At 47.2% G+C, this 25,933-nt stretch overlaps 1 protein-coding gene across 1 annotated transcript in view; it reads left to right on the top strand.

The window, feature by feature from the left end:
• Window positions 1–25,933, top strand: part of LOC119462211 (proto-oncogene tyrosine-protein kinase ROS-like) — a 187,641-nt gene that overhangs the window by 93,627 nt on the left and 68,081 nt on the right. Inside the window, 20 exon segments of the mRNA XM_049672884.1 lie at window positions 647–800; window positions 3,063–3,166; window positions 3,168–3,189; window positions 4,415–4,596; window positions 5,145–5,239; window positions 5,867–6,251; window positions 6,253–6,301; window positions 11,613–11,705; window positions 16,240–16,449; window positions 16,930–17,055; window positions 17,620–17,795; window positions 18,295–18,484; window positions 18,666–18,819; window positions 19,624–19,790; window positions 20,248–20,423; window positions 20,775–20,933; window positions 22,132–22,389; window positions 23,224–23,493; window positions 24,136–24,329; window positions 25,490–25,821. Of these exon segments, the coding sequence (XP_049528841.1) occupies window positions 647–800; window positions 3,063–3,166; window positions 3,168–3,189; window positions 4,415–4,596; window positions 5,145–5,239; window positions 5,867–6,251; window positions 6,253–6,301; window positions 11,613–11,705; window positions 16,240–16,449; window positions 16,930–17,055; window positions 17,620–17,795; window positions 18,295–18,484; window positions 18,666–18,819; window positions 19,624–19,790; window positions 20,248–20,423; window positions 20,775–20,933; window positions 22,132–22,389; window positions 23,224–23,493; window positions 24,136–24,329; window positions 25,490–25,821 (3,496 nt within the window).

Genomic DNA, 25,933 nt, shown 5'->3' with positions numbered 1-25,933 from the left:
AAAAATGTACCCACGTAGGCAACAGAACGCAGAGAGCAATGTATGCAGTACCGCACGACTCCTGCTCTGACATAACAGTCGTACTGTGTTCATTATGTTCTAGGATCTCTCTGTGACGGTAATGAAGCTTCTTAAGTGCAGCAAGCAGCTCGACGCAGCTTTAACGCAATAAGTACTTCGCATCGCTTGAACAAGTATTTCTTCTGATTACACGAATAGATTTGTCACTACTTCAGTGCCAAGTAACAACTTGGCGTAAACATTCAAGAAAAAAGTTGGATCATTTCCAGGAGCATGCAGAAAATAGCAGCGATACCTCTAGTTAGAGCTTCAAATATAACTTCTTGAGTGCATAATATATCACTACTGCTGTTGCTGAAAGTCTATTTCTCAGCGCTGCTATATTTATTTTAGAATGATGTCTCGTTATCTCTAAACTAAATGAGCAATAGATTCATTAATGAATTATTTAATGACTATCACTGCAATGTAAAAAAAAAGATATATTTCTTTCTCTACAGAACTCTTAAATCGAACAGGAAGTATTCCTTGCGCATTTTCGTCTCCCTATACGGCCTACGATTGAACCGTTATTTTATCCTGGTGGTCCTTGTTCCATGAACCAGTTATTTTCTCGGTTTTCCAGGATGTCTCGGACGTGTCTGGAGGCCTGTACTTCATGTTCAGCGGCCTCCGACCGGAGGTTATGTACACGGTGTCGGTGGCCACCAACAACAACCTCGGCATGGGACCGGCTGACAAGCGCAACATCACGACACCGCCTCAGAGCGTGAGCAACAGTAAGTTTCACCCACAGTCGCTCTTGGAACTCCTCGTTTTAAGAACCATGTCATAAGAGCGAACTTAAAACTTCTCCCCAAAACCTACCCGGTATGCAAAACCAACCAACCCTACTGCGGGTCTCGAATCAAAGCCCTCTCCACGGTGCTTCCACCTAATGCTTGATGGTTTGAATGTCTAGCAATAGCGGACCTTTGAAACATAGCGAAAATGTTCACGAAAAATTCGAGGTGACTTCGGCCGTGGTAGTGCTCCTAATATAGTTATCGTTTTTCTGCATCCCGGCGAGTTTACTGTAACTGGGTTTTACTGTATGAAGCGCAATATGTCATTGTGCTTATGAGATTTAGATAAGTGTCAGTCCAAAACTGAAAGTGAAGTGAACCAACGTGCGATTACGCATGGACTACTGATAAGCCTTCTAATATGCAAGATCTTGCTCTCTAAGCGAACCTTGAATGCAGCAATTTCTTTCATTTCTTTGTTTAGTAACACTTGGGTCCAACAGCCTTGCAGTATTAACTCCATTGAACGCAGTTATATACAAACGCTGCCAAAAGGAACCCTGAATTCATCTTCTTTAGTATTATGTATTTTGGCAGCGCTGTACGTGTTTAGGAAGTGTAGCTTGACTATCAACCTTACAAAAGTTAATGCAGATGACCTGTTGAGAGTATGTTGAAGTCATTCTACAAATCTTACGCGATAACTATGGATGGTATCTGTATGTACAGCTCGGTCTACTTTTAGAGGGAACACGCGAGCGCGTGGCCGGCGGCCCCCGCGGCGATAGCTGGTGGCGCGATTTGTAAACGCGGCGCATGCGCATAGAATCATAAGGGTGGTGCGTGACCCGCTTCGTCGGCTACTTCTCCGCCCCTGCGCGCTCGACAAGCGCTGGAGAGCGCATCCGTTTTTCCGCAGTGGGATTTATCTAGCCGCCACTCTGCCTGCTGCTCATCGGGTAATCAGCAAGCAGAAAAAAAAAGAAAGTTTTGTTTGTCGCTGCGGTCTCTCGCCAGTTTTAACTCGACTCGGTTCTTGTTCGTTGAAGCAACGTCCACAGAAGCTCCATAGTTAGCATATTTGTGATATCGATTGAACATGCAGTTTTATAGAAATTATTCTGTTACACCCACACGTGCGTGCAATGACGTAAGGTGTGCATAGAACGACACATGAAAGTAAATGTGAAGGAGAAATTTATTCATTATATTTTTGCGACAGAGGGTATATGGGGACAGAACTATAGTCACACGACTTTAAAAGGATGCAAAGCTGGTAGTGTGTTGGCAAGAAGTCCATGCTCAGTAAAACGCAAAAAAAAAAGCGCACACGTGTGCAAGGGAAATAGGACCAAGCGCTGCTCACAGCTGAGAAAATTTACCCGAATTATGGTTGTGCAGCAATTCCCCTAACTGTGGAATTCTGCAAAAGTGATAACGAAGCCTGTCACTTCCGCAACCTTGTGTCAATGCTAACCGATAAGCTAGTCATAAGCTTTTCATGTACTGCTCGCAGCAACTGGCCACTTTTCATAAGAGAAAATACAATTGAAGCCCGATGCAGCGAGCATATCAAGTTTGCCCATCCAACCATCCGCCTATTCAACAAGCGGGAGGCAGGGTTAGTATCAGTGCTTCACAGTGCGAAAAAAAGAATGAAAGAAAGCAGGATGGGCCAGCGCTTGATAGCGCTAGGGCGGAGAAGTAGCAGACGACGCAGGGCACGCACCACCCGAATTAATCTATGCGCATGCTCTGTGTTTCGAAATCTCGCCAGCAGTTAGCGCTCCGCGGACCGCTGGCCATGCGCTCGCGTGTTCCCTCTAAAAGTGGACCGAGCTGTACACTGCCTTGAACAATTTTGCCGACTATTCTTTACAGACTGTATAAGCAACCATTCGGAAAACTGTGGAACGCGAATAGAATAAAATAAATACGTTTGTTAAGGACGGCCGTCATTACACAGTCTATACATATTGTGCGAACAAAAGAAGAGGTCTGCAGGAACTCGCAACATCCTGTAAGATGTCTATATTTGTTTATTTATGAAGTGAAGAAAAGATGGGAACGTCAATGTCTGCAGCAGTCTATAGACCTGCATACATTTTGATGAGGGCAGGTGCGCCCGAGAGGTAGCTCATTATTAAAGTGGGCGTAATAGCTATATTTTGTGTCGCAATTTGTTTTGGGCAGCCAAGTGCGCTTGCTACTTACTGGTGCTTGTAAGACAGGGATTCTTTCTTCCCTTCCTTGCAGTGATACCGATTCCCGAACCGTACCTAATCATCGCCACAAAATGGCAAGTGCTGAGACAAGGACTGAGCATCCTGGACGCACCAGTGGCAGAATTCTACACGCCAGTCACATTCTATAGAGATAACTGGTACGTGTACGGCTCAGGCTGTTAAACTCTGCTTATTGATAATAAGCGAGTTATATGTTTGTATTTCGAGCATGAAACGCATGTCGTCATCATTATCGTGATCACCCTTTTCTACAGGACAAATACTTCTAGAGATATCCAATTGCCCTGATCTGCGTCAAGCGAACGCACCTTACGCCAGCGAGTCTTCTAGTACCTTCACTCCGCCTATTTCACTGCAGCCCCTGGCTGCGTTTCAGTTTAAGAAAATTGTAAGAAAACCCACACTCGTTTTATTTTGAAGCAGTCACAATTGCTCGTGTCTGCTAACAATTTTCTGGACCTACTTTTTAATTGCGAAAGCCTTATATGTCTCATCGTTCTGTCGACCTTCAGCGTCCTTGAGCGAAAACCGTGTCGTCGAAGTGAAATCGTACACGATGACCACTAGGTGTAGTAATTCGCTTACTACACCGCCCCGGCATCGTGTCTTACCTATATGCAAACGTTCGCGCCACAATTCTGATGGTGCCTTGGCCACCGTGGTCATCGTGTTAATTAAAAACGAGTAAATTCAGGCACTCGAACTCACGACCTTCGGTGGGAGTCGAACCCTCGAGCTTATGTGAGTCGAAGCCACCACCTTTGGTGTTAATTAGGGCGAGGTTAATGAAGGCACATTTATCTAAGGTAGCGTCAATTAAGGCACTCGAGCGCGCAACCTTTGGTCACACACACAAAAAAAAAACAAGTAATAAGAAGTGACACCGCATTCGGATGAGAATGTCAAGTAATTTGATTAATGTCGCGTGAGCGCGCAGGCTTTCTCCTTCATCCTCCTTGGCGTATGCTAGAGTGACTGTCATCATTTTTTTTTTTACTTTGACGGACCCTCAGTTCTCTCATGTAACACGCTGGCTAATCGGATGTATACCCTGTTTTCAATACTTTCTTTTTGTATCTGTCTTCTAAAGGGTTCTTCAATCTTAGAACGTCTGTATTGAGACAGCCGAATTTAGGAGCATGGTTACGTGAGCGTTGCTTGCTTGGCCCGCGCACAATCAGAACTGTGGACCCAAAACATTTGCGTTACAAGTTTCTTTGTTACTTTAGGCGGGCGTTGACCAAGTTGTCGACAATGCACGACTGCTGCTAAATGCATTCCAGATTTTTTTTCCTCTTTCTGTTTACGGTTTTTGTGTCACTTGTGGTGTTGATCGTTTTCTCTGTGTTTTCCTCCTCGCAGGCGTCGCCATGCACGTGTCTCAGAACGTGCTCTTCGTGGCGGACAGCTCGGGCACTATCTATCGCGTTGACCTCTCGGAAAAGTTTCGCTACAGTCCGATCATGCACAACGCCTCTAGTCATCCCGGTCTCCTATCGGTGGATTGGTTGAGTCAGCTGCTCTACATAGTACAAGACGGCCAGGTGAGTGGATTTTAGCAGCGAGTGCATTTTTCTATTGCAGTCGCTCTTTTGTCGCAGATGCAGTTTGCCTCGGTATTCAGAACTTACTTATTCTTGAAAAGTTTATAGACCGGCAGTGACCAACAACTGCTTTGCTGACCAATTAATGGGAAGTCGCGGGATTGAATTCTGCCCGCAACAACTGCAATAATATGGCGGCTGCATGAAAAACAATACTGTGGTCATATTTCACTGTACGTTGAAGACTACCAGACTGTGTGCAGGAGCAGTCATTTCGTAGGATGGATAGGAATCACTTACCTGCGTCCTTTTTTTTTATCAGTTATCACCACGCAGTGACGTAACTAATCGAACTGGCTTATGCGGTGATCGGTGCAGTAAAGACAGTTGTATGCGAGAGCAGTTTGTCTTCTACTGTAATTGACCTTGCTTGGAGAATCGCGTTGATGTTAAAAAAGCCGCCTTACTTCTTAACTGTGAGGGAGTATAAATTGTATGATCGTTTAAAGCTATCCGAGTATTTTTAAAATACTTTTTTTTTCACACAGATAACCCGGTGCAACTTCACTGGACAGGACTGCCGAACGGCCGTGTGGGGATTCGAACAAAGACCAAGCGAAATGAAGGTTGATCCCTATAATGGGTACGTCTAATCTCTTGTGCCTATTTTGAATGGAACCTAATGCAACTCGATGAAGTGTCTTATCGGCTGACCCAATTAGCACGAAATCTCGAGCTCCACTTCGAGCCGAGCATGCAATAGTTTTGGCAGGATAAGATTGAAAGACGCCTGTGTACGAAGGTAAAACTGCGAAGGTAAGCCGCCCAGCAACGACTTACAATGAGATATTGGAGTAGAATCCAACGTGGGTGAATCCAAAGAGAGTTGTGGTAAATTGGACGACATTTAACTGCACGCATGACGACCAAAACAAGATCACATAAGGCTCCGTACATTCAAGTGACCACTTTTATTTTAAAAAAGCCACTTCAACCGCGTAAACAATTCTATAAATAAGCATTCCGAAACTATAGAAGATCCAAACACAGAAGCTACAGAATTGACGTCATTTGTGACGATAATGACGAGTAGTCATTTGTGGTCACGATGGTGAGAATGACCTCTTTCGCCAGCATTTCATCAGCATCATGATGTTGATGCGATCATCGTCATCATAGTTGTATCGTCGATGCGATAATGGAATTGTGACGAAAGTGGGTCGAGGGACGTACCTCGTAAAAACCTGATGTACATTCCTTCACCCTGCAGCTACCTTTACTGGGTCCTCCAAAATGGCACCACGGGGGGCCTCTACCGCATCGACCTAGCGCGCATCCTCAAGAACGCCGCGGCCAGGCACGACGCCCAGCTGCTGGTCAAGGACACCGACCTCAGGACGTTCGTGGTCGACTACAAGAACTACCGTTTGCTGCTGCCGAAGAAGTCGCAGAACACCGTCGTGTCGGTCTCGCTCTCGGCGGGCGACGAGACAGACGTGCGGCGCAACTCGCAACGCCACCAGTTCACCGACGTGCGCCGGCTGGACTCGCACGGCGGCAACCTGTACTGGACCACGGCCGCCGAGGCCTTCGGCGAGGAGTACCACGACAAGGGTGACAAGTTCTACCACAACAAGTACACCCTGGAGGGACATCCCGCTCGTCTACCTGGGCGTGTTCCACCCACTCTCGCAGCCTTTCCCTGGTGAGCCCATGGTTTCTGACCCACGTGGTTACCTGATGGATCCATTGCCTCCGCACTGTTGTATATACTAAGTATAGTCGGGTACAACTTAAGAAGGCAGGAGAGGCCCCTCCCACATGACCGAAGCGCGGCAGCCGATTGCCTCCGCGAATGAAGAAATAGTTCCGCTGACGTGACTCAGCCCATTTCAAAGCGCGGAGTGCAATGTTCTCCGGTAGCGGGGTCACCGGCCGTCCTGCTCATGACGTCAGTTTAGATTGCGCGCCCATTGGTGGAGGCTCGTGTGCATCCGCCTTTGAGTGGAAAATGCCGCTGCCTTTTAAAGTTGTAGAAACACTGAAACACCTCAGAGGGATAAATAATTCTTTCAGCACTCTATCTTCGTCAAGTTCGCATTGACAGGTTGGAAATAAGAAGAGAAAATGAAGGTCGAAGATTAGTATTCTTTTTTTTTTTAATTTCGCGCCCATATCCCAGCGTAGGATACGTCAGTGCGACGTCACGGATTTCAATTTTTTTTTTTCGTATTTGGGCCACATTGACGCAGTAAATGTTCTCGAAACTTGCTAGACTCACTCTTCGGCTCCTTTAGAATAGAATGTAGTTAATCTTTACTGATAAACAAATATCTATGCCTGAGTAGACAGCATCAAATTTAATGACATCACGACGGGACGGTGCGGAAACTTCACCGTGGTGTCGCCTGCCGTCTTTTCAGTTATGTCATTTTCTGGCATGCCGAGCCCCTTATCACTGTAAGACTGGCTTTATTATTTTTTTTTTTGTATTCTAGAAAGGTAATTTGCTGATACAGCTCAATTTTTTCTTCTTTTGTGTCCCTTTAGGCGTGAAGTCAGTGGAGAGAGAGGATAATTTATTAGAGAGAAAGAGAGAGACAGGAACGAAAGGGGAAAGGTAGGGAGGTTAACCAAGGACGTGCCCGGTTGGCTACCCTACGCTTGGTGAGATGGAAAGCGGAAGAGTAGATAAGAAGGAGCGAAAAGGCAAATAATAGTCATTCACAGAGTCAAATTAGAGGAAAGGCAAAGAAGGTCGGCCTGAGCTAGTATGTTCTGGCCTGCTATTCTGTCAGATTAGTGGATCCTTCCGGGCGTCGCGGCTTTGGGGCAAAACACGCACGACCGCGAAGGGATCATTTGTTCGATGACGAAGGCAACTTTCAATGTCGAAACGTTGGTTCCGGGCTGACGTTTCTCTTGTTCGTCTACTTCATGTCACTTCAAATCTTCATCCTTCCGGGAACGCTGTGCCTCGTTTCGACACGACGACCATGTGATAGGCTCGCAAGCGGTCCCATTTGTGCGCCTATATTTATTTGTTGTCATGTGTCTTTGCACTGGAGTCTAGTACGATTCGTTTGCACGCACCAGCTAGCCCAGCTCCGTATCCTTATGCAATTTAGAGTAGTGCCTATAGTCTAAACAGGCCTACGAAAAGAAAACCGTGTGCTACTGGCGGCTTCGGTCGCACGCGCTCCAAGGGCGTCGCGGCCGTCGGCCATGCAATGCTGATCGCGACGGTTCTCGTTGGATCACTGAAGCAAAGCAGCTTTGTGCTTGGTCACTGCGTGACCTATTTCTCCAATCATAACCGCTTCCGAAAGAGCGCTTCTAATTCCGGGCATCTATAGGGTTGACGGCGGGGGGTTGACTGACGCGGCAGTACTGAGGGACAAAATTAAACACCACTTCGATGCATCGCCGCCTATCACTTGCGCTAAAAACGCTTTAAATGGTGCAATACGGCTTCCGAAAAAAAAAAGTGTGGGGATGGTGTTGATTGCAAGTTCTGTTTAGTTGGTTTTTGTTTAAATAGCGGGGACTTGGTGTGTGCGTGTGCGCGCTTTTATATATATGTTGCTCTACAATCTTCTCATTTACACTTTGATAATTAGGACAGTACTTCTCGAGTTACATAATGAATTGCAATTACCTAATTAAACCTCAGTAACGAAAAAATTACTGGCGGCTACTCCACTGCACTGGAAACAATACGCACTAGGTTTGCTTCGCGTAACGCCGTTCCTCTTTTTTTTTTTAAATCGTGCTGCGTGATAGTTGGAACACCCTGTATATAAAAGTGTGAACCGCAACTACGCGATTATCTTAGGTTTATTTACCCAACTGTTTCGGTTGGTCCACCGACCGAAATTGTTGGGTAAATAAACCTAAGATAACCGTGACATAGAGGATCTCATTTTTCTAAATACGATTGGCCCATCGAAAACTCCAGTTACGTATATATATATATATATATATATATATATATATATATATATATATATATAAATGTCTATGTGGGTGTGTCGGCGCGAAAAGTACTTGCGGCTAAACTCACAGCTTTTTTTTTTTGTTGTTTGTTTTTTTTTTTTTTTATACACCTCTTTGGCCCGCGACGCAGCAGGGAGGCTCGGCCTTTCTGTGCCGACGTGGGAGCGGCCCGCTACGTGCTGACGCGCGTTCCGACGGACAATAATAAAGTTTTACCATACCATACCATACCTCTTTGGCTAGAACACCGTCCGAGGTGCTAGAGCAGGACGCTAAGTATTGCTATCGTTGTCAATGCGTCGCAAAAGTGTCAAGCGTTTTATGACCGCACCTCGTCGTACCGCATGCGTTGTCATCTCTATAGAGAGTAACTACGACAGCTAGCTCTTCCAGCAATACCGTTTCACGCGTTTCGGGGGTTTCGCAGTTTTATGCTAAAAAGTGCACGTGTGAGTGGAATACCTTAACACCATGTTTGGCCTGCACACGACTGACAGTTGGCTGTAATAAAATTTGCCGAAACTCGAGAGATTGACCGGGGCGACTGCGGAGTTTACGCAAGGTATGCATGCAGCATTGACGCGAGGAAACGTTCGTGTGCAGTGCAAGTTGTTTAGTGTGTTATCGTAGTCGAGAATGAAGAAGCCATGATCATCAACCACTGTTAAAGTTGTGAACGCCGCTGTTGAGGTGCGCGTAGTGACAGGTTTCACCGTTGCATGGCTGTGGTCATTGCAAATTCACGGAGCTGCGTGTCCGATAGCTCAGTTTAAATTCACGTTTGATCCTGCCCCTGAGGAGCCTGCCCTGGTGCTGTGCGACTATGTGGCCATCTTAAATTACTACAAGGGACTCAGGCGGATCTACTTCCCTCCCCATAAAAAAACTAACAAAGGAGGAGGCTGTCAGCTGGCGCTTAATCTAGACTGGCACATACCCCAACTTACACATTCTTAATAAAATGCACTCAACGGCATACCCCCCGCGTTGCCCATGGTGCTCTGACAAGCCAACGCTTTTACACACCACCTGGACATGCCGGGCCACCCCCGGACCAAGCGAGTGTGGAGCGGTGGGAGGAGCTGCTGGCCAGCGACAACCTTAAGGTCAACTGTTTGATCGACAGGGCGCGCAGAGCGGCAACTACCTGTGGCGCCCTAGACTGAGGGCAGACATTTCCACTTAAATGGGTCCTATGAACCAAGTGGACTCCACACCACAAACCCCATTTATTCCGTCAAATAAAAGTTTTTCTCCTCCTCCTCAGGAAAGTCTGCACCTATAATAAAACGGCACTCTTATAAGGCTCTTTACATTATCTCAAATAAAGAAAACCGAAGTAAGAATATATAAACCGAGGCAGAGCAAAATAACCAGCGAATTATAATCGCCCGTACAAAACAAGCGGAACTCATGCCGAAGCCCTCCCGAACTATTTTTAAAAACTTTTCGGAAGTCATGCCTCGATCACAGTCAGACGAGATCACTAAGGCGTTTTCCTTTGTAGAGAGCGACCAACTGTCTGCTTCTCTGTTATAGATGGCGAGAACAACGCAGGGATCGAAATTTGACCCCCCCCCCCCCCCCCCCCCCTTTGCCGTCGCTTCGAAGCTCAGTTTACTTAGGTCCCTTACATCTTTGTGTCGTGTGAAGCAGTTTTGAGTGGCTTTGCTGCGTCAGCAGTTAACGTTGGTTTCACTCGATGTCGGTCACTTCCTTGGATGTCATGGGCCACTAGATGGGCGATTCGAATTGATTGCTTTAGGACAGCTCATTTGGGTTGGCGAGCTGAAACTTCATGCAGGTACAGCGTACAGTGTGGGGACCTTTTTTGGCAATTAGCATACCTTAGCTTTAGCACTAGCATACATTAGCATTAGCATACATGGTATATACGACATGAAGATGTCGTAGTTGTCCATATAGCGAGGGGAGCCCTATGGCATATTGTAACTGCTTCGCCTCTCTCTCTCTCTCTCTCTCTCTTTGCAATTTGCAAAATAGAAAAAAAATGATGAAGGAGTTGGCAGTTCGTGGCAGTGATCACACTGCGGAAAAGGGAGTGACCAGGCGTGCCTATAGCAGGGAAAACTGGAGAAATTATGCATAATCTTTGTCCGCCATAAGTACAAAATATGTGTAACATTGGGGATCCCAAGAAACAACAGTGTATAAGCAATGAACATTTGTGAAGCGAACACATACTGCTGTCGCAGCAGTTGATGTCCGTTTTTTACGGAGATGTGCATGTCTTGAAGTATTTAAAAAAATAGATATAAGTACAATGCAGCAGTCGGAATGGGATGTAACAGTGGTCAATCGTGGCGTCGGCGTCAGAATTCGAAAACTATGTTTGTGAGCAGCGCGCTTCCGTCAAGCTCGGACCACTAAGATGTGCGGTTCCGAGGTAATCACGCTTCATGGCGCGAAATTCTTCGTTGTAATAATGCCACTGGTTCGAACTGCGCTGTAGTGGTGCGCTAATGACGCAAAAAAGGGGCAAATATGAAATATCGCGAGCAAATATATTTCGAAAGTGCGCTTGCTATAACACTGCGAGCAAATCAAAATCATCAAAGACTGGTATCGGAGTATTTATTGAACTTTCATGCCGGAGAAGGAGGAGGAGAAAAAGAAGGATGGAGAGGTAGGGAGGTCAACCGGATGCCCGAGGAGGAATACGAAAAGAAAGGGAGAAGGCAAGGTTGTTTCAGGTGGGAAGGGTACTTAGCGCTTTTGCATATACTGTAAGTGTCTTACGTGCTGAAACATGGAATATTTGCAAGCGTTGCTAACAAATAAATTGTCGCCCTTTTTGTCTAAATGCTGCCTCAGACAACCAGGACACCAGGTAAGCTCATAGGAAGCCGCTTGAGCATATACCTTCCTTAGTTTTGGAGCGTTACGCAAGCTGACCGCTCCTGCGTTTTGCCTTACTGTGTTAAGCGTTTTTATTTTCCTTTTGTTTATCGTACAGTGAGAATGATTGACTAAGCCATTGAACTTTACTTTCGTCTCAGTTCCTGTCAACCCAGTCCAAGGAGTGCAAGCCATCTTCAAGGAGGATCTAGCTAAGATCGCCTGGGAAAAACCACGACTTCTTGGGGGATTAGGTAAGTCAGAAGAAAGACGTTTGTGTTGCTTGCCCTATAGGCTTACTTTGTCGAGCCACATAGCAGAACCTCTAAGCACACTGTTTTCAGGCTCCCGAGTAGTGGTGGTTCACAAATACGCTGTCTAGCTGTAGAACACGAAGAATTTTGAGAAACTTTCTCTAGAAAGAAGGCTGCAGGTTGCATACTTACGCTGTTATGTATTGTTAATATTATAACGACAATAATAATGTTAATACGATAACCGGCTTAGCATGAAACGGCAGGTGTCTTCGGTTTCCTTTTTCTTTTCTTTCGCGACTGAAAGCTATTTCGAACGCGCTATTTCTGACATATTTCTGTTAAAGGTATTCGAACGTTTAGTGTAACTGACATAGCCGGTATTCGCCTAATTTCTGTGCTTTCTATGGCGAAGGAAAACAAGTTCAATATATCAACGACTAGACAAGACAAATCTAACTAAATTCGGCATTAATGTTGCGCTCCATGGACACACACAGAGATCAAGCATACAGTAGGATAAAATCTAAGCTAGCATTCGCTAACGCCCATGCCATGACGCCTGGCCACAATTTGTGTTAATGGTTGGGTTGTATCTCAGGTGGTGCCACAAAAATTCGTTCACTACTCAAGCAGTCCCATTTCGTTGCAGCATGGTTTTATTGCGATAGCAATTATATGGACACTCCAAAGCAGATTTCTGCCGTCGTCGTTGCCGTCGCCGTCGCCGTGAGGTTCCGTATGACGTCAATGGAGATGAAATCGTCGCCGCGCGCCGCCGAACGCTGTATGTGCGAGTGAAAGGGCGCGAGGGACGCGCGCTTTCACGGGGAGTGAACGCACGGCGGAGAACAAACGCGCGTTCTGTGCCGTGCTCCCTTAAGGGCTGCAGAAGTAGGCGTCTCTTTCCTCCTTTACCATCACCATATATGTAGAGCAAACGCGCCTTCTTCTGACGCACGAAAGGCCGTGGGGAGAGGGAAAGGGAAGGGAGGCGACGTTTAGCTGCGGCACCAAGTGCCTATTTATATCAGAGGCTCCGGCAACAGTCACCAACGCCGCACGCATTTTGTGCGAACGCGGGAAAAACGCCGAGGGCGTCGACAACAGTTGTGCGTGTTGCCGGTGCTGCTGCATGTCCAAGTTTATACAGCTGATAAAGCTACTATCATTACTCCGTATAGCTCTCTACAAATTTGCTATCGCAATTGATTCTCTGCCTTTCAGGTGAAACTGCGACAACTTTTATTTTTGGTACGACCGTGCTTGTAGTAAATCATTCGGCGTTCTAACCTCAGTTTAGCTCTATCCGGGCTCGCATAATACGACGTGGCTACACGGCATGGGTACACAGTGCGCAGTAAGCTACGTAAGTGATTTCCCATGTTGAGTTTGTGTAACCGTTGTACTGCGCACTCCAGTCCAGGGCCGGTAGTAAGCACGCGCTCCCCGCATCATTTGCGGTGCATCTGGTTGTCCATTCGATGACGATTGGGCTATTAGAGTAACAGAATGGGTGCCAAGGAAGAGGGGGTGCATTCGATGGTGGTGGAGGATGCGGCGCGAAGTGACGAAATGATGAAATTTTCAAACATACGAGGGAGCCGGCTGTCGCAAGACAGGGGTAACTTAATATCAGTGTGAAGTGGGCCTTTGTCTTCAGTGAATGTAAAAATAGGCCGATGAGGAAAACGACGAACGCGGCATCATGCTTAATTCGAACCAGCCTAGGCAACGTTATGATTTTGTGCTTACAAATGAGCGCTGCCGCGTATTGTACTTCGTTTCAATTTCTGTTTCACTTTATGTACGCGAAAACACCCGTCTGCTTAGATTTAGGTGCACGTTAAACGACCCCAGGTGGTCCAAATTATTACGGAGTCCCCCACTACGGCGTCCCTCATCATCAGATCGTGGTTTTCGCGCGTAAAATCCTTTAATTTTTTTTAACACGAAAGTGTTTTATTCCGGGGTCCACCAAGACTTCACTGACGTATTTCCGTCACGGAAATACGTCATAGAACATAATACAAAGAAAGAAACCAGAAGAAAAAGTTCCACAAACATGCAAAATTTGGGAATCGAACCCACGACCTCTCGGTCCGCGACGATAGATCGCCGAGCGTTTAACCCATTGCGCCACAAACGCATTCGCAGAGAGCTACACAGACGCGCCTTATATATCTAACACTCCTCCGTGTACCCGCGCTCTTGCTCGGGGCGGTGCCGCCGCCTATGAGCAGAAAAGAGAAGTACTGCATTATGACACTAAAGCCCGGGATACATGGAGCGAACTTTCTCGACGAACTTCACGCGTCAAGTAACGACGCGGCGACACGACGCAGGATGTTTGCTGTGTTGCAATACATGCGGCGAACGCCGCCGCGCGTTGGCCGCCGTGTTGGCGGCGGTCCCGGCCGCCCGCTTCGAACTGAATTTGGCGTTGTCCTTGTAGAATTCACTTAGTTGGAAGCAAATGACTGCGTAAACGGCTTTCGCTTAGTCTCAGGCCGCTTCGACGACAGAGTATTATGGATAACCTTGAGTAGTTTTCGAGATCGCTTCTCGTTTCGAACGCGTCTAAGCCTAGCGAAAGAAATATCAGATGCCAACGCCATCTATCGGGGAAGTCGGGAGATAGGCATGACGACAGCATGTGGCCTCTGAGATCAGAAGATTTCTGTTGAAGGTTGTTGTAGAGAGCTTGCACTGCTTGTCTGTTTCCTCGCAGATCAGCGGATATGGGATGTACAAATACAACGCGATTCCTGAGAGATCATACTAGGAACTACTCAATCGGTGCAGAGACATGCAGACACGGCAACACCAACGCGATTGCAGACGACGCGAAAAGGCGCGCGCGCGCGAAACACCAGCATGCATTGCGACCGGAACTAGTGCCTCCTGATTGGCTGTCGTCCACCGCTGCGCGCTAGACGCTTCCGGCGGCGGCGTTCGCCCGACGAAAATGTTTGGACAGGCAGATCGGCTGCGGACGGCAAATTTCTTGACGCCGGCCGTCGGACGTTCGCCGCCCGACGAAGTTCTTCGCTCGGACGCCGGTTATTCGCTCCATGTATTCCGGCCTTAACGCGCACCGACAGTGAACGCTTCGGTGGTCTCAGTACTACGACGCCTCGATGCCAGCATTCGAAGGGACGCTGGCATCAAGAAGCACTACCAACGCCACCTAGGTGGCGTTCACCGTACTCAGCACAGCGGAGCGTGGCCTCCGCAATTAGCTCTGAAAATGTTTCTGAAGTTGATCGCGGAGGCTGCAATTACGACGCGCTGTACGCGCTGATTTGACTCGGTGACGATTCAGTTACGTGCTTTGTCTTGCGCGTTGTATTAGTGTGTCAGTTACGTGCTTCGTCTTTCGCGTTGTGCTAGCGTGTGCAGCGTAGTGCAGCTTCCATATGCACGACGGTTGCTCATGGTCATCGACGTTGGTAGTCGTGATGGAGGAGACGTGCCACCAGGCGTCAGCGTGGGTGCATCAACGCCTAAGGGCGCTTTAGCCACAAAACACCAATAGACATTATATATCAATGTGCAATAAACATTACACTACTTCTGTGAAGACACGTTTCACTTTCGTGTTCTATACCGATTCCTATATAAGAGGGATCAACCACATTTTTTTTTTAGTTTGTGTATAAAAAACTTATGCGATGTTCAGACGGAATACAATATACGGGAAGAGAGCGTACAAAATACAGAAATCTGTAATGTACGCGTCTTGTGCAGCTAACGCGTTGCTATAAACACATTGAACAAAAGGCACGGGCACCATGGCACCTCCCTTTTCATCGAGTTAAACACATCGGTTAAAACACTACCTTGTGCGTTGTCGCGAGTACGTCTGCTGCGTAAATGCGTTTCCCTGCCATCGCAACCTGCGTCGTGTAATAATTAAACACCGCACATGCCTCTGCGTGGACCATCATTTGCTGTATATGTCTTCGTGTCCGAGGTCTCTCGTGACACCTTTCTACCAGAATAAGTTCTCTGATATTATCAAATCTAAAATTTGAGAATTTGTTTTCGAGCATTGATTAGTCGCGACGCGCGCAGTCAAACCTGACAAGAGAGCAGTACGTAATACGCGGTTTTCCTGTCGAACGTTTAGCATCCTGGAGCATGCCGTAATCCTGTACGGCACAGACGTGGAGCCGATATTGAATGGACGTTTGGGTGTCGTTGAAATGCTGAAATGTATTTTAGCTTCCTACATGTTGTTTTTTGTGTTTGTTGTTATTAATACGTGGGACATAGAACATGTTTGAATTACACTTAGTGAATTTGCAAACATTTTGTAACATTTCGTAAATCTTATGCTGCAACCGCATCTGCTAGAACTACCGAAGTGAGGCTGGGCCTTTGTCAGGTGTTGGCACCTTTGGCCTAACCTTCCTCTGTCTACAGTGTATACTGTGAGCCAAAATAAGAAGTTTGTTGTTGTTCATTCACATTGCTCACCGCGGTGTACCACGATGCCGGTGCCTGACTGAACTTTTGCCCGCTCCCGTAGGCGCCGGCGCGTGGCAACAGTGGCTGTACGAAGTCCGCGTGCAGGACCAGTCGACGCAGGTGTACATCTACGCGATGAACATCAGCGACACGACGACCACCGTGCGCAACCTGCGGCCCGACACCGCCTACTCGGTCAAGGTACGCGCCTACAGCCCCGGTGGAAGAGGACCGTGGTCCGTCGACTTCGTGGGACGCACACTGCGGAAGCGTGAGTGCAGCCGAGGAGGAGTCACTCGCTTCGTCTCTAGTTGGACAAAAGAATACAAGCACCATAAAGCTTCTGTTTACCAACGACGTCGACTGTTCTTGCTGTCGTGCAGTACTTCGTAAGCTAGGTTGTAAAATGGTAGTTTCGGATGCCGCGTAGGCTACACGTTTACGCTTGCAATAAATTCAGCTTCTTTCTCCTTCATGCACGTCGAGGGAACGGAAATCAAAAGAAAATGTAGTGTTACTGACGTTCCCGTTGGAAACACGGGGTTGAGACGTTGTATTTCTTTTAAAGTACATTTAAAGTAGCTTCGGCGCTGTGTTTCTGCGCTGACAGAGTCCTTGTACAAGTGCGGAACGTTTATAGGAAATGTCGCTGCTTTGCTTTCATTGTAGATGTTATGGTGCTGTGAATATGAGCTACTGTTGTCCGTGGCAAGTCTGTCTTAAACAACGATCACATTTATTCTTGGAACAGCCTCCAAGAAAGGATTCCCCTACATGCTGTGGAGCGCCAACGAGGCTCTGCTCAAGTCCGACATCGTCGGCGACAGTGTGCAGCCTCTGATCCACTGGAGCAGCCTCAACGGAGCCTACATTACAGGTCGGCGTGAATTTCTTAACAGCTTTAGCTCTAAGCTCGCCTCGAAAAACTCGCGAGTGCCAATGGCGTCTATAAAACTCTTCTCGAACCCCTGCTGGGTCGTTTTCATGAGCGGTTCCACACCAAAGGACCTGGCACCAATCCTACCTTTAAAATAACTTCAAAACTATCAAGTCAGCCTCGATTAGCCCGCTGCATCTATGTGCCACGTATATGTGTGCAACTGTGTCGCTTTAACTGTGTGGTGTGTGGACGAATGAGCTATCCAAATTTTAAAAAAATTATCCTGCTGAGGCATATGCAAGAATTTGACGATGGTCAGACTACTAAGTTTTGATCGTTTGGTCCGAACCAAGAAGAAGAAACGTAGAACATTTCTAAGGCTGGAATTTATGGATTTGCATGCTCTACTGTTTTTCCAAAGTTCTCAAATCATTCTCCGAGCTTGTTTTCGCCCCCCACTTTTGTTTTTGTCAGCTCTTGCGTCGCGTCGTTCGAAGTGTGCGTTTCACGCTTTGCGCTCCCGTTAAACGCGCTACTTGCTCTTTCTTTTTTTTCCCTCAGACATCGCCTGGTATCAGAACCAACTCTTCCTGAACACCAACACCTCAACGGTCTACACGTACAACTTGTCGTCTCACTTCTCCTTGGAGCGAATGCCGAACATAACCCACGCGGCTGCAGTGGCAGTCGACTGGCTGGCACCGAAACTGTACTGGTCAAGTCCGCTCAGACAGATGGTAAGCGTTAATTGCGACAGCACTAATGTCATGATCTGCTCAGCGTACTACACGCGTTTTTGCACGTTGAGCAACCACTAAAGCTGGCCCAGACTGCCGTCGACATTGATTGTTTCTTGCACCACTCGTGAACTGCAGGTATAACTGCTAGGAGTTGTTGAGGCTGCGTTGTAAATTGTTCTCTTCTGTTCTTGCTACCTTTCAACAGAAATTTTAAGGATGTAGCATCGCTTTTCCCTCATAATCACGAGCGATCCTCTTTCCTAACTGCACCCTGCCGGCACAAGCCTGATTCTGCTTTGCTTCATTAACCGGTGTTCCCTGGAGCCAGCCAATGGGCGGCAGCAGACAAATGTTATGGCTTAGTTGTTACACAAGTTGTCCTCCTGCCTTGTCGCACTGCCCCACTATGCCCAGACTTCCCTATGCTATCGTCAACTTCTGCTGTAACAGACGTTTTCATCCTGTACTTAACGCTGCCCTCACGTTCACCCCGCAGATATCCCGTTCAAACCTGGACGGCACGCACCCCGAAGCGCTTCCTTTTTTAACGATGGCTCAAGAGATAGCCGTCGACTCGCTGGCCGGCTATCTCTACTGGGCTACTTCGCACAGCGTGGAATGTTCGCGCCTCAACGGCGACGACCGTCTTTCGTTCTTTCAGACTGGGCTCTTCTCCGGAAAACAAGGTGAGCACCGAGGAAAACCTACCGCGCATGAAACGAGGCAAGCGCTCACCTATAGGCGCACCTGCATACAAATGTATTTCGTGCATAATGCATAACTGGGCTGGCGTTGTATAGCCCCAGTCAATCAGCGATCCTGTAATGACGTTCGCTTGACTCACGGTTCTTCGCTTTTTTATTGCAGTTATGGGCCTAACGCTAGACGTCGGCAACAAAAAAGTGTACTGGATGGTTAGGAGCTTCGAAGGATCCAAGCTTTTTCAAGCACCTATGAGAAAAGATGTCCAGGACAACCACATCGCCGGAAAGATCGTCGGCCCTCTTAGTGAAAGTGAAATGTGAGTGAGCAATATGGATCATGTTTTATGTAATCACTGTTGGGGCTTTGGATTCGGATCTCTATTTGGAACATGTGTTTTCTGGTTAATTGTTTGAAGTGGTAAATACTCAGCATATCCAATTAGTATTGGCCTGATATTATCCCTAGAGGATCGATATTAGTGTTATCTTAAGCGCTATGGCCATTTCAGTAGAAATTAACTTTACTGAAAACGATTGACGCGCGCGCTATGATAATTAAAATAGGGAAGCTGTGTACAGAATAGAAGTGCGGAATTGGTATCCAAAGAACGATTACTTCACACGCGTGAATTCGATTCCAATACGTGAATGTGCACGTAGTACGTTTCTGTTTGACCTTCGACGCCGTAGAACGCACTTGTGCGTGACTTAGGCGTAATTCATTTTTTGTCACTTAAATGCAAGTCGAGTGGTCCTTGCCATATTACGCGGAACTGAACACCCTTCGTCAAAAATACGCAAGCCACACGTTCAGTCTGACTTGGCCTGACTCTGGCTTATGTATGGCGTCTCGTTCGGCAGTCCCAGCTCTTCAAAGCTCTGAATAATGAGAAAACCAGTTATTTTCTATACCTAATTACAGCGTCACAGTGACAGCGTTATCACGTGAGTACCATCGCGGAGCCCGAAAGCAGCTGTGGTTACGTACTCACTTAGCTGTTATCTTTTGACGAAGGCTGTATTACAGGACATGCACCGTGAATGCAACTGTGAATTCAGCAAAGCTTAACTGACGAGTCGCTTACATTGGCGCTGGTATTGGACCACCTTTGTCTTTCCAGGAAGGGACCGGTGTGGTACTTCAGCGACCGCCTGTACTGGATCCACCAAGAGAAGCAGGCGGTAATTTCGAACATGCTCGGTCAGAGCGTCGCCACGCTCAAGGGCCTGGGTCTCTTCGAACTCAAGGCTCTGGCAGTGGTCGACTCGTCACTGCAGCCCTATCCAGGTAAAAGACTATCCCTGATATTGTTTGAGCTATGGTTGACCTATGGAGTTGTTTTCATGAAAGAGAAACTTAAGGAAAAGTCGGCCTGAAGTAAAAGTTCTCTTGCCTTCTGCTCCGCTGGAGACATGGGCACGAGACATGTTTCGCATTGACATAAGCGTACATTGAGCGTTTATACGAAATAAAGTACATAAATAGACGAGAGGGCCACGTTGCGTTCCCTTTCTTTGTAATTTTTAGCAGATGAGTTTACTGACGCGTTAAAATATAAGTTAGAGGATCGGCGCTACTGACTACAGTACTACTAGTTGGTTCATTATCTTTCTTGTTACGTCAGGGCATTGTGCGGCGTCACTTTTCTTTAGAAAAAGAGGCAAGCCTTCTTTTTCGTGCATAGGATGTTACCCAATGGGCATGACAGGAATTATGAAAACGCTTGAAACAACCCTTCTTTCAGGTGGCATGGACAAAGCGGTGGTGAACGTCGTCCCTTCGCAAATAATGCCGGAAGGAATTCAGGTGATCGGCACCTGGGAAAATTTCACAATTATCTGGCCCTTGGAGACCGACGTTAACTACGGAAAAGTTCACTACGAGCTCAGGATCAAAGACGACCGCGAGGTTTACACCCAGGTGAGTTTCGACAGCCTTTCAGTGCACGAAGGCGTATATTCTTCGCTTGAAGAGGAAAGAAATTCGATTTACACGTCATACGAAATAACTTAAAATACAACGTTGTTTGCACGCGAACACCAAGAGTGGCCTGAGCTTGAGATGGGGATACGAGATATGCAATTGTAAAAATTCATGCGGACGCGAGAATTTTTAATTATTTGGGTCTCACGTACCTCCCCACCTCCCTTTCTTTGAACTCGCCACTGTAGAGCCAGGTGGGGAGTTATGCGCTGTGCATAACTCATTTGTTGCTGATAGTGAACGCAGCTCTCCTACTAAGCAATATTACGTTTCTTTTTCAATACTCAGGTGACCGAAGCAAATCGCTTCGTGTATCCGTCGTCAAGTCTTCTGAGACCCTACACTCGCCTGGAGATTGTTGTGAGGGCTTACACGTTTTGGGCCTCCTCGCGGCCGACGGCTACAGTGATCTACTCGCCGATGTCAGGTGAGCACGACATCGCTAGGGTAATTATATTAATCAGTTTTCTTTTTTCCTGGTTTGCTTGGGTGCACAACTCCTCCAAAACGCGCCATTTATTTTCCTGTCTTTTAATGCCATGAGGCGATGGTCAGAGTTCATTCTCGTCTTGCTTATGCCGACACCGATTTCTCTTGTTTTTCGGCGTGGTGCATTGCTTTGTCGCTTTCATATTACGCGCAATATTCAGTGTCCCATAGGAAGTAAACTGCTTACGCTAAATGGCTATATTATTTATTGGTCACTAAAGTGGGATATCGTGATCGTGATAAATATCATACGTATACATATGTGAAAAATTAAACAATTTGATTTGAGCTCATTTTTGCTCTTCAAACAGGCCCATGAGTTCGCTAAACATTTTGCTAAACATGTTGTTTAAAGATGGGGATGAAGGGACTACTTAGGTTTTTAAAAGAAACGGGCTTGGACAAGCGGCTGTGACAGTGATGTCACGTACCACGCAAGAGTGACGGACTGTGACTGACGATGTGTGTGCTGTGCTATGTGCTCTCTCTCTCTCTCCTCCCCATCTTTCATTCCCCCTCATCCCGCTCCCATGTGTTGGGTAGCAAACCGGTTGTCCTGAACTGGTTAACCTCCCTGCCTTTCCTTCTCCGCTCTATCCTTCCTTCCTTCCTTGTTTAAAGATATTTTTTCTTCTTTTTTAATGCTTCAATTGAGTAACAACATGCCTGTTTCATTCTGTGTGTTTATCAAGCGAGCGCAGAACCAGCTTTGGGCCTATCAGTGTACTACTGATCTTTTTTTTTGTGTGACTGCTTTTTCTCTCTCCTATTCTTTCCGCCTTTCATTTCCCCTTACCCTTCCCCCAGTGCAGGGTAGCAAAGCAGAATCTTTTCAGGTTAACCTCCCTGCCTTTCCCATCCCGTTTCTCTCTCTCTCTCTCTCTGCACCGCGCAAATAACAACATCCGTCGTCGTGAATGCACGTTTCGACCCAGAATATTGTGTATGAAAAAAAGAATAATCAGAAAGTACCGCACGAGAAAAAAAATCATAATTCATAAGTCAAGGCAATAAGATATGCGAGATGAACAACAAAAGTGCGTGCTTTGACACTTTCGTAAGTGCTTCCCAAGGGTGCTTCCCCTGGGGAAACGTCGCGTCTGGCAGGCGCGTGCTGGCGCGTAATTGACGCGTGCGTGTGGTTGCCGCCTCACAGTGCCCACAGGAGCCCCTGCAACCGCGCGTGTTCGTGAGCCACAAGTCGTCGCCGCTGCGTCAGCGCTCGGTCATAGAAGCCGAGTTCCGCTGGGCGCGGCCGCAACACCCGAACGGCATGATCGAGAGCCACCGCGTCAACTGCTGGTTCTTCAAGGACGGCAGCATCAGCACGCTGTGCCGCAACGTGCGCGTCTCCGGCGACGCCCTGCACTACCGCATCACCGACCTGCTGCCGAACACCACCTACTACTTTCAGGTGAGTGCAACGCGGGCCAGGCTTTGTTCTCGCCACAATGCGGTAAACAGTGCGAAAACGTCGATATCTTCTTTCGCCACTGCGCAGTACACTTTAGCTTCGCCCGTTTCTCCTGTCTTAGTGCCGTTTTGACTCTGCCTGCCGTGTTATCTCGTTGTACAAATGATACTGGCTAACAACCACTATGCAGTTTGTTCTCGCCTTCCTCTGCATTGTTTAATCACAAATCGTCCCCTATTGCATACCTATGCGCTGTACAGTTATATCCATGTCATTTAGTGCGTAATGTATTTGCTTATTTTTATTCAGAATCAAAGATATATATATATATATATATATATATATATATATATATATATATATTTCGTCATGTGGTATTATTAAATATGGTTACATAAAGAAGTGCCATAGTCAGACAATGAACTGGGACCTCCTGTGGAAACTTTGAAAGAACTGTTAAAGTTACATAGCACTTCAGCCTCGTTGTTAACAATATTTATAGCTTTCAGTTCTTATTGATACTGGACATAATGTGATGCTGCCTCCCTTCAGAAACAAGGGATTGTAGACACGTCAAGCTGTTCAAGGATAGCTTTTTTTTTTCTACAGTCCCCCCATCTGTAAATGTACACGATGGCAAATAAATAATTTCATTCGTTCATTTGATATTGTTATGTAGAACATGCCTTCAATGAAGCCGAGTTCTTCCTCCCCCCCGCATCCTACTTCTCTCCTTCCTTCCAATTTTTGACGTCACTGACTGTATATTAATGAGAAGCGTGATTTAGCAGTCATGGATCTCACACTCGAGTGCGCATGTCCTCGTGCTCGCAGGTCGGTGCGGCGACGCGTGCCGGCGAGGGCCCCATGAGCGAAGTGGTGCAGATGAGCACTGCCCGCGAGCACCCCGTACCGCGGCTGCTGCTCGCCAAGACCGACGCCGTCAAGCTCAGCGACGTCGACTTGCACCAGGAGCGGCTCCTCTCGAGCAAGGCCAGCCGACCCGTGGCGCTGGCCTACCTGGGTCAGGACGCGCGCGTCTTCTGGCTCGAGGAGAAAGGACTCCTCATGGCCTCCGCGTTGGATGGGTCGAACATCAGCGTGGTGAGCGATCGGCCCTGTCTTCTCAGAGACGCTTGCCATAAAAAAGTAACCTAAACAAAAGGGATAAAGAAAACGGTTACTTGGGAGATAGTAATTATTAGAGCGAGAGCTCTACTACTCCCGGTGCAAACCCAGAAAACGCCTGGTTCCATAAATCTGACCTTCAAGCTCAGTCAAGGTCAAACTGGAACTTAGCCAGCCTAATGCGTTTTTTTTTTATGTGTAGTTTTATGTAACTGCACGACTGCGATTGCGTGACGTAGTACAGCAACCACTGAATGTCTCAGATCTTGCTCTTACTCTCATTTACCTTTGTTGGGCAGGAGAAAAGCTGCTTATAGATTCTTCGTGTGCCCACGAACCCGCCAAAGTGGCTGAATGGCTATGGCGTTCTACTGCCGAGCGCGAAGTCGCGGGTTGGATGCCAGGTGAAGCTTTCAAGCTTTCAAGAAAAGACACTCGGGACCTAGATTTGTGGGCATGTTAACGAACCTCAGCTTGTCAGTTCCGGTTTAAATAATGCGGAACCCACAACCACAGCGTCTCTCATAGTCCGTTTGTTGATTTGAGATGTTAAACGCCGTAATTTGACTGATGTACCCACGAGTCACTGTTCTCACGCAAACTCATTTTTCGAACCAGGTGCACAGCCTTCCGTCGGCGGGCACGAGCCTTGCCATCGACTGGGTCGGTCGGTACCTCTACTGGACGGAGAATAAGCGTTCCACTGGGCAGAGCTCCATCATCGTCATGGACCTCAACCAAGGGCACAACTTCTACAGCGTCCTGAACAGCAGCGAACACATCAACTCCGTCGAAGTCGACCCTTTCACCAGGCAAGTCGATTGCCCGCCGTGCTGTAATATTGGTCGTATTTATTGCTATGGACGTCTCGCATTTTCACGAACGACTGGCTGGAGACGCATAAAATTGTCGGAATGATATGTTGGATGAACCACTTTTTTTTTAGATTTCAAAGAGTATGGCAAGCGGACTCATTGGTGTGCGAAACTTTGTGACGTGTCCGTGCACAGTACATTCAGCAACAATCGAAAAGGTGCTATGCAGTGAAGTTTCGCTATAACATATATGCATATATTAAGAGTGCATCGTTAGGCATGTGATAGTGTCATCGCTGTTTGTAGCCCGCCGCAAGTTTACAGAGATGCCTGTTCCGGTAGAGGCTTGCTTTCTTGTGTTGATTTAAATACATTGTAGGCACGGTACACTGTAAACTAATTTACACCTTTATGTGTGCATGCGGGTGTCACTTGGTCTATAACCTACATCCTTACACCCTTTTGGGGTGTGAGTGTGTGAACAACATTTCCAGCGTCGGCCTGAAGCTTTCCGCATTGATATCTTCTCCTTCCAATACCTTACCATATTAATTATTCAGTTTTTCCGAACTTTTCCTGCTATTTTTGCCCCTTGACTTCTGGTTTCGCCACAGTATTACAAAGGGTACAGTGAAGACAGCTTTGCCGTAATATACGAAGTGATTTTAAGTGCGTCCATGAGAGCAGAGAAGACAATCAAATGGGGGGAAGGGAGTAAGATGTCAGCATAAACTTATTAGTGTCCTCTTTTTCCATTGGGCACATTGTAAATTGAAGTGCAGGGTGAAACGAAAGACTTACGCCGGCGTGCAGAATATCCTGAACGTATTTACCTGAACATAAAGGTCACCCAACCACACAGATGAACGACGGCCCTAAACCTCTAGCTCGCGACTTTCGTGCACTTCTAGCGAGCCTTTGAAGTTGACGAATAAAAGCGCTTATAAGTGATCGAAATATACAAGGCTCGTGTTGGCCTTGTATGAATGCGCTGCCGATGTTGGCTTGAGTCCCCATAAAGACACTTTTGGGGTGTTTCTCGCATTTCCGGTTCGTTCATTGGAAAGTGTCCCATAAGAGACTGATTAGTGATGTACTTAATTAGTGAGCTAGTGTAACTTCATAATATCGTTTTTTTATACCCATTTGAACCACAGCACGCTCATCTACACTGTGACGAATGAACGTGGCTTGACAACGCTCATGATGTGCAACGCGGACGGCTCGAACCCGCGCCGGTTCTTCAAGCGGCTGCACATGGCAAACAACGAGCTCTTCCAGTCTTCCAGGATCAGGAAGCGGCGCGACCGGTACTCATGCACGTGCGACCCGCACGCGTCCGTCGGGCAAGCGGTCACCCTGGACAGGTCGGTCAAGACTGAACCTCGGCTGCTGTGGGTGGACGGCGAATACGGTCACGTGTGGTCGGCCGACATGGAAGGCTGCAACTGCACCATGATCGTCAACGCCACCGAGGTCAAGGACGTTGGTGAGTGGACCCGCCTGAGATTGCAGTTAATCTAGCTTTCAAAATGTCTGCGAAAGGCATAATGCCTGAGTGTAATACGAAAAGATAAAATAGTTTCCGGTTCTCTGACTAT

This window comes from Dermacentor silvarum, chromosome 8 (assembly GCF_013339745.2).
Source record: "Dermacentor silvarum isolate Dsil-2018 chromosome 8, BIME_Dsil_1.4, whole genome shotgun sequence".
Lineage (NCBI taxonomy): Eukaryota > Metazoa > Arthropoda > Arachnida > Ixodida > Ixodidae > Dermacentor > Dermacentor silvarum.
This window is presented reverse-complemented; position numbering and strand designations above follow the sequence as displayed.